General features: G+C 35.4%; 2 protein-coding genes across 4 annotated transcripts in view; one reads left to right on the top strand and one right to left on the bottom strand.

Annotated features, from left to right (window-relative positions):
- The window catches only part of LOC123307700, a 322483-nt gene that overhangs the window by 114875 nt on the left and 198172 nt on the right, over positions 1-9436 (bottom strand). For all 3 annotated transcript variants that reach the window (XM_044890107.1, XM_044890106.1, XM_044890108.1), the window contains one exon: positions 945-1251. In XM_044890107.1, the coding sequence (XP_044746042.1) occupies positions 945-1251 (307 nt within the window). The remainder of the gene's footprint in view (positions 1-944; positions 1252-9436) is intronic.
- LOC123307704 overlaps positions 1266-9436 on the top strand; it is a 38027-nt gene continuing 29856 nt past the window's right edge. Inside the window, exon 1 of the mRNA XM_044890114.1 lies at positions 1266-1477. Coding sequence (XP_044746049.1) covers positions 1454-1477 — 24 coding nt within the window. The 5' untranslated portion in view covers positions 1266-1453. The remainder of the gene's footprint in view (positions 1478-9436) is intronic.

The following is a 9436-nucleotide window of genomic DNA, read 5'->3' as shown; positions in this document are numbered from 1 at the left end:
TATCGTGGCTTGACACCATTTCTCTTATGTATGTAAGTCTACATACTAAGTTACATACTATAGTAAGTAATGTATGTAGTATTTATTTCATATATGAAATAAAGAGTTATTATTAGTATTATTATTGATTATTAGTAAAAAATGGATCTTTTCTAAATTTTTTTGAGAATTGTATTCGAAAAAATCAATAATGTGAAAACTACTAAATTAATCCTTCAATTGACACTTTTTTACAAGCTGATAAACAAGCAATCATTTTATAAAAAAAAAATATTCGCCTAGAACTCAAATTGCATCAAAATGAATTATCTTAAGTGGCATCAACTCTTTTTCCGTAATTTGAATTAACTAATTGGGTATTAATTGAAAACATATAATGAACTTGTAAAAATTGATCAAATTAGTTTCTTAAGAAACTAATTTAATTCATCAAATGACAAGTATGATGAGATGAGGAAATGAGATCACTGTCGAGAATGTTTGGCGTGAGCTTGTGGTACTACTGCTGGGCATAACTCGACAGTAATCCCCTTTTCCCATCTTTTCGCGGCCCTACCTTCAAGTGTCGGGTACAATTAGATTTCCGACATTCGAATCCGACATCGATAAGTTGTGGATCTCGTTGTGGATTGATTGTCGATTGATAGTGCTGATTCAATAATTTGAGGAAGCTTCACGATACTTGGTAAGATATGACAGATCACACATAAAGAATGCGTGCATGCATAAAAAATTGAGGGACGCTGGAAAAAAATTTTTTGAAAATTGAAGTACTGGACATTTTCTGTGTGCATGAATTAGGTACCACGTAATATTTTTTATATAGTATTTTCAATGAAAATGCCGCTGAAAAATTCAATCAATTGAGTTGAGTTTCAATGAACACTCCATGTTCTAACGACTTTCTAACGGTGAAATTGAAAAATCCTCAAAACTGAACCTACCTCCGTCAGGAATTTGCTCTAAAGCCTGCCTTCTTTCCCTCACAGCTACGTTATGATAAACTTTAATCTTCCATCCAACAATGGGTAACCTAATAACTTCTGAAATAGTTCCTTCTATTGCTTGGTGATTGAGTTGATGAAGTATAGCAGTATATTGGGGAAAAATTCTTCCATCACAACCAATAGGAACTTCTAGTATGGATGTTAAGTTGGAGGTTTTCTTCCTGATATTTCCTGGACCAGCCAAAACTACAGATTCATTGTAAGGATCGTCTTGCACATTCAATGATTTCAAGTAAAAGGCACTCTGAAACAAGACGATCATAAGGAGAAAAGTAAAAAGTTGTCTTCCCGTTGGTAATACCAAAATTACCCCCAGTACCATCGATAGTAATTATTTCAGAAATCAACAATAACAAATTGGTAGTTGTTGATCGAGTTCAAGATTTCTGAAAGCGTTTTATATAGATTTGTGTGCACGGGTAAAACCTATCGAGACAATTTCACGGATGAACAAAATTGGGAAAGTATGTGTAAGTAATGTATTTCTAAATATCAATATATAAACTGTTTATCACTATAACTGACAATTCATTATAACTACCAAAGACAGGGATACAAAGGGACTGGTCAAAGTGATTCATCCCTTCCTACACAAACAGAAATGAGCCATGGTAAGGTGGGATTTATAACATAGGGAAGATACATTGGTTAACAATATATAACCTATATCCTACATTTAACAATGAAATCGTATAGGATAGCGTTTCATGAGTACTTGGCCATAGCCTAATAGTGATAATAGATATCCAGGCCTCCCAAAAAGTTGCTTGTTTTGTATCCTAAGGCTATTAGTTTAGGAGATACGGGGTGTTCAAAAACATTGGCCTAAATTTGATTTCGATCAAATTTTATGGGTTTGTTTACTTCAGAAAGCTTTTCAGACGACTTATGAAATATAAATATTTTCAGGACAGTCCTGAGAATATCATGATTTTTCTTTCAAGCCCCAAAATCAATATATCAGTAAAACTCACCACTGAGCAAACAATGCAAACTCCATGCGGTTTCCTGGATGGACCAAATGGATGAAAGGTTCGGGTTTTTGCAGGTTTCTGGGTAGAACGTCACAAAAACTGTAATTATTTTATTTCAAATATTACAATGTATGATAATAACTCCGCCTGCAGTAGTGATGGGTGGATTGAGTAGCTTGTCCTCACTGTTGACGGTCCCAAGCCCCGGGCAAAGGAGGAGGGTTGAAGCGGTAGGCCATTTCCCTACCATACGTAAAAAAATAATTCGCTAAAAAGCCCAATATGAAGCCTCGGAACCAGGATGGATATAAAGGAGTACGACCACGGCAAAGGACAAGGATTTTGAATTTCGGAACAAGGAATGTGCAAGGATTAAGAGGGAAAACGGAAGATATATTGAAAGGACTGAAACAATTACATATTATATATCTATGGCGGTTCTGACGGAAACAAAAAAGAAAGGATCAGTAATAGAAGATCTAGGAAATTATGTTCATATCTGGAGTATCCAAGTCTGCTAGAGCAGCGAAGGGGGTATCAATTCTTGTAAACAAAACATACAAAAAACAGTTGAGAGGCTGGGAAGCTGTAAATGAGAGAATAGTCACAGTGAACCTAATCATTTATGGACACAAAGCTACCATAATAGTACCTAACGATGATGCCATTGTGGAAGAGAAAGACACCTTTTATTCAAAATTGGAGCAAGTTTTGTCAACAATTGGCCAACATAGAGAAGTCATTCTTATGGAAGATATGAATGCCAGAACTGGTAAGAGATACAACGACCAAATAGTAGGAAGATATGGCGAAGATGTGCTCAACAACAACGATCAAAGAACTATAGATATTTGCAGACAATTTAATCTGAAGATTATGAATGGTTTTTTTCCACATAGAGACATTCACAAGTTTACAGGGTACCAGGATACAAGACAGTTGAGATCGATTATATTATAGATTACATCATATTGAGAGGAGAAACACCACGGAAAGTAGGATATGTTAGGGTGTACAGATGTGTGGAGTGTGTATCAGACCACTACCTGCTGAAGGGTTCCATTGAGATATTTTTCAGGCGGTTACCACGAACTGAAAGCGCTGAAGACAACCTGGAGCAGACATCAGCTGAGACTAAATATAAGATACAGGGATTCTATGATAAAATTACAAAGGGGCTATACCAGACTAGATCTACGTGTTTTAGAACAGGACACAATCATCCTTTATTCACACATCACAGAATCACTGAAAGCTACCGCATTGGAAGCATTAGGCAAGGATGAACCAAGACATAATTTTACAAACAGCACTTCAACATGGAATGAAGGGCTGGAAGCACAAAAAGGGATCAAACAAAACGCATACCATGCCTGGCTAAATACCAAAAAAGAGGATGACAGGATAATTTACAGGAGAGAGCGGTCAAAATTCAGAAAGATGATAATAGATAATAAGAATGAAACATGGGATCGTATGTGTGGTGATGTGGAGACTTATACAGGGTCTTTCACGAAGAACCTCACCCATATTTATACTGGAAACTACTGAACGTATTTTCATGAAATTCAGCACTTATAAGTATTTCACGATGCTGATGAAATCTAAAATATTTTCAAGGCATGAGCAACTCCGGTTTTTCCGGAAATGACGTCAACTTCAGTTTTTCAAATTAGAACACCATTTTTTTATTGCAGAAATAGATTCCTTAGAAAATTTCAAGTTATTTTGATGTAACATTTTTCAGTTTTGGTTGGAAAATTCGAAAAAAAAAATCGAAAATAGAGCTCCGCTGAAACAAGAATAACTTGTTCGCGATTCATGATACAGGGGGAGAAAAAATCGCTTTCAAAGTTAGGGATGACAAAATCGTGAAAAATCAATTTTTTCAAATTAGAACCCCATTTTTTTATGGCAGATATTGAATATACGTTAAAAAATAATGTGAGTGTATGCATCACACCCTTGCCCTAAAGTGGATATTTTCTGAGTTATTCACAAAAAACTGTTTTTCGTCTTGAATTTTCAGCTATTTCTTTTCCCTTCACGCCAAAAAGATGAAATTTTCAGGAACTGTTACTTAAACCATGTTTTAGATTTTACTACCCTAATATGCAAGAGAAAAAAGTTACAGGTTGTTCCTAAATAAATTCGAATTTGTATCGGAAACCTCTTTATTTCAACTAATCGGCCATCGGTTTTCTATCCAGTGATAAATAAATAATTCCTTATGAACCATATGCAAAAACTTACCATGTTTTACATTCTTTTTTTTTTAATGATAGATATCATTAATTACATCTGCCAAATTCCTCTTTATTCAGTAGCATTTTGTGTTTACTATTAATTTGGTGATAATTCGTATTAAGTTATAAAATCGATCACTATGCCTAAGTTTACCAATGAAGATTATTTAAATCTCATTCTACTTCATGGAGAATGTAATAAAGTTGTAGATAGAACGATTCCACTGTTCATTGAGAGGTTTCCTGACCGACCCAGACCAACGAGAGATACCATTAACAGAACCATGACAAACTTGAGAAATGTCGGATCTTTCGTTAAGAAAACTATACACAGAAAATATTTTAGATTTCATCAGCATCGTGAAATACTTATAAGTGCTGAATTTCATGAAAATACGTTCAGTAGTTTCCCGTATAAATATGGGTGAGGTTCTTCGTGAAAGACCCTGTATAAGTCTCCACATCACCACACATACGATCCCATGTTTCATTCTTATTATCTATTATCATCTTTCTAAATTTTGACTGCTCTCTCCTGTAAATTATCCTGTCATCCTCTTTTTTGGTATTTAGCCAGGCATGGTATGCGTTTTGTTTGATCCCTTTTTGTGCTTCCTGCCCTTCATTCCATGTTGAATTGCTGTTTGTAAAATTATGTCTTGGTTCATCCTTGCCTAATGCTTCCAATGCGGTAGCTTTCAATGATTTTCAGTAGTTTTCCGTATAAATATGGGTGAGGTTCCTCGTGAAAGACCCTGTATGGGTAGAAGTGAATCTTCGAAAGCATGGAGGCTCCTAAGAAATTTGAGAAAACAATAAGTGACGAGAACTAATACACAGCCAATATCCCTAAAAGAATGGTGGCTAGCGTAATGAAAACCATGAAAAACAAGCGAGCTGCTGGTCCTGGAGGAATTCCAGCGGAACTAATAAAAAATGGGACAAAAAAGTTGCAATATATGCTTAGCATTTTGTTTAGTAAATATCTGAATGGGGAAAGTGTACCAGATGAATGGAAAGAAGATTGGATAACTCCAATACATAAAAAGGTAGTAAGACTGCAATAATTATCGGTGTATTTCAGTGACTAGCACTTTCAGCAGGTTGCATGGAAAAATCCTGAAAAATCTAATTGAAAAAGAATATCAGCCTTATGAGTTGGAACAACAAGCAGGATTCAGAGCGGGACGATCATGCATAGACCATATTTTCACTCTCAGCCAGCTAACTGAGAAAAAAATGGCAACAGGTAGAGAGACACATCTGCTATTTGTCGACTTGACAAAAGCGTACGACAATGTCCCTTTAAGTAAACTTTGGCAGGTGCTCGAAAAGACCTCTGTTATTATGACGTAAATACAAGCATTACAACAGCTGTGTGCAAACTCCACCTCAAGGATCAAGATCAATAACCAGTTATCTCCTTCCTTTATTATAACAAAGGGATTAAGGCAAGGTTGCAGTTTATCACCAATGCTGTTTAAGATCTATTGGAATGAAGCATTGAGACAGTGGAAAAGATCGTGCCACAGAATGGGTATCCAACTGAATGACGAAACAACATTATACACCCTACACTTTGCTGACGACCAGGTTGTAATTTCACAAGACAAAGATGATTTGGACTACATGACACGCCGTTTAATCTTGGAATATGAAAGGTGGGGTTTGAGTGTCATCATGCAGAAAACCAAATTTGTCTGTATAGGATCAGAAACAGAGGATTTGCAGCTTCAAGATGGAAGACGGATAACAACCGCTGAGGAATACACTTATCTAGGAACAAAAATTACAAGCACCGGTCGAACCGAACCAGAGATAGAAGAACGGATAATAAAAGGAAAGAAAATAATTGGAGCACTGAATTTAGAGTCCGACCGAACTTTCGGTTTCGTTTTCGGCCTAGTTTCGGCCAAAAAAACAGGTTTCGGATCAGTTTCGTTTTCGGCCAAAATCCAGCCGAAACTACAGCCGTAACCGAAACTGAGTTCGGTGCAGCTGCGCTGCTAAGAGTTATCCATAGAATTGTTACTCTTTCGTTATTCATCGCGTATGCGCTCATTGTAATTGTCCTCGCTGGATGATATCGAATCATTTGCGTGACTGGTCTTGGCGCAGCGAACTTTGCATTAGTGCTGTTTGCTGCTAAATTTCGGTACGGCTATTATGACCTATAAATTACAACATTATCTCAAAACGATAGAAGAAGACGAAGACAAAAGTCTCATTTTCTATTCGTTTCATTCACATCATGTATATGAAATAAAATCTACAATATCATTCACATTGTCGTCAATAGCGGATTTGCAACCCGCTAGACACTTAGCCCTGTTGAATTTAGTCAAATTATTTTCACCTACTCTGTTTTTGTCACGAACAGCCGCCCTATCAGGCCTACTTTTGGCCTCAAGGCAAATCCGCCACTGGTTGTCGTTAAATAACGTTGAATAAAGATCTCTACAGCTTATTTGATCGGCATTCTGAGTTAACTTTTATTCATTGACAAGATAGTCATCAAAATGAGCAAAATTTAGAAGATATTCTCTTTTCCTAAAGTTGAAAGAATATTCTCGTACAATTAAAAATATTGAGAAAAAATATTTCTGTTTGCATTCTTCATTTCATGTTTTCCACTAGTGTGTGTAATTCGAAGTTTAATGAAATTGGAAAGATATGGAAGGAATTACTCATTTCATTTCGACATTTTTTTAAAACCACAAATTATTCACTGGATTCAAAAAATAATTATATGTTTATTTATTTATATTGATTATCAGTTTTAAGATCAGATTATCGAGATTATTATTATGTAACTGAAAAATAATGACTGATCATGATGAATTTTCTTCCACGGAAACATGGCATTATTGAAGTTTCGGTTTCGGTTTCGTTTTCGGCTGAAACTGAGACCGCAGCCGAAATTCGGTTTCGGTTTCGGCCGTAAAAACTAGTTTCAGTCGGACCCTAACTGAATTCCGTATTATGGTCCGGTGAAGTATTAAGAGAAAAGAAACATTAAATATTCGACGCCATTTTCAAAAGTGTAGTTTTGTATGGATATGAAACTTGACAGGTAACATCAAGAATTGAAAAAAGATTTATTAGCTCTAGAAATGGCTTTTGGCGTCGAGCGGCCAGAATTTCCAAACTACAACATATACCGAACGTCACAATACGAGAAATGATGAATGTGAAAAAAAACATTATAGAATGCATTCAGGAAAAACAACTGAGCTGATATGACTATGTGCATGTGATAATTGTGACGAATGATTCGTATAATAAATCGCGAAGACTTAGTCGATAAATTAACTAAATAATATAGATGAACCACTCTTGTATCTGGCGCCATCTGTTGGGATGGTACACTAAACACGAAAAATTATTCTAAAAGTGATGGTTAGATGTCGTTACATTCGGGGCAAGCAGATCATAACCACTCGTGAATGATCGTGATCTACTGAGTTCGACACGAATAATGTCCGTTTCACCTAACTTTTCAGTTTTCAGACAACTAATTGAGCGGACTTTCTTTAGGATCGTCTTATTCTAATTTGCATCAACCCCAATTCCAATTGACTCAGCTAAGTTTCGGATATTGGCGATAAAGCTGAAGAAAAGTTCGAAAGACCGCGCAAAGATTATAGAGTAGAAAGATGGGAAACGAGGCTACTAAAGCGATTTGAGCGCCATCTGTGTGTAACGCGTGTTTTTAAGACGCTAGGACTGGTTCAAATATTAATTTGAGTGCCATTTGCAGAAATATATGAAATTTTTCAAGATTTCAGACGTTAATTTTGATCAAAGAGGTTTTGAATGTTTTGATTCTCATTCCGCTTTTTGTTTATCTAGCTCGTTCTTAATGCTGATTTTTGAATATTTTTGTCTTATTTCTTGGTGAAAACATCAAAATATTGTTCGAAAATTATTCAATGGTGGAGAACGGTGGATCAAATAATAAAATGTATTTTACGTGATTAAGTTTTTTACTCAACTAAGGAAAATGGAAGCGTAAGTATTAAAAGTCGTAACATGTGAATCGGTCATTCATTGATTCTAATTTTCAGTGCTCCGAAGTGGATATAATTCTCAGCAAACACTACTTACTACACCATGTGCAATGAACATTTTACTGCAGGTCAATTGAGAACTGTTCATCGACGTAAATTGTTGTATGCAGAAAGCATCCCTTGCATGAACGGCCTATTAAGGGGAAATTATGATCTTTATAGGTCCATTCAATGATTCTCAATTGCTATTCTTTCAATATATTCAGAAATGCAGAGGTTTTATTGATTTCCATTTGGGAAACGAGTGACAGTCAAATTGTTGTTTAGAAAGTCAAAGTTTTATGAAACCTGCTGTGAGTGTTTTGTTCATTCATTAATCAATTTGTATATTGTGTCATGAAGGTACCATATCATAAGGAAATCATAAAAAAAGTACCAAGAAACTATACTGAGATACATGTCTTGCATATATCTGTAAGGTTTTTTTTAGTGTTGTTCTGAAAATTCTTTAAATAATACCTACATATGTAAGTAACTGGAATATGTATGCTACGATGGTATATTGGTTTGTATTAATTTCTGATATATGTATATTTTACAAATTCAACTAAGTTCATTAATTCAAAACAACCTTTTGTACAGAAACAACACCTTCGACGTATAACAGATCACCATATACTTTAGTGTCCTAGTTAAAGCTTCATTTATTGCCCACTATTTCAATTTTTGTAAATTTTTTATGAATTGCAAATAAACATATAGCACATCCAACAGCGTTTTTCGTTGATATTAATTGATTCCAAACAATGTTTAGATGAAAACTAACATCCTGATCACAAAACAAAACCATACTTTTGTTTTGTCGCTCAGGATGTTTTTTTTTCTGATAGAAACAAAGTCAATGTTGGAATGCAATACGAGAAATAGAATTCGAATTTCGCGCCCCTCATTTAAAAAACAGAAAACTGTTATCAAAAAGTTTTCCTGTATTGACAGTGCGTTTTTAGCGCCATCTCATTGTCACGCGTGTTTTCACTGGCCAAAATGTAGTCGGTTTTTAGCTTGGAACATAGAATATCAGGAAGGAGCTTTTTCGAATAAATGTGACGGGAACTGTGCGACGGAAACGGCCATATTGGTCTTCCAAGTTCTGATTTTAAAAGTGGCAGACTTGGAAGTCAAATGATTCTGTTATCTGT

This window comes from Coccinella septempunctata, chromosome 2, assembly GCF_907165205.1.
Source record: "Coccinella septempunctata chromosome 2, icCocSept1.1, whole genome shotgun sequence".
NCBI classification, from domain to species: Eukaryota; Metazoa; Arthropoda; class Insecta; order Coleoptera; family Coccinellidae; genus Coccinella; species Coccinella septempunctata.
This window is presented reverse-complemented; position numbering and strand designations above follow the sequence as displayed.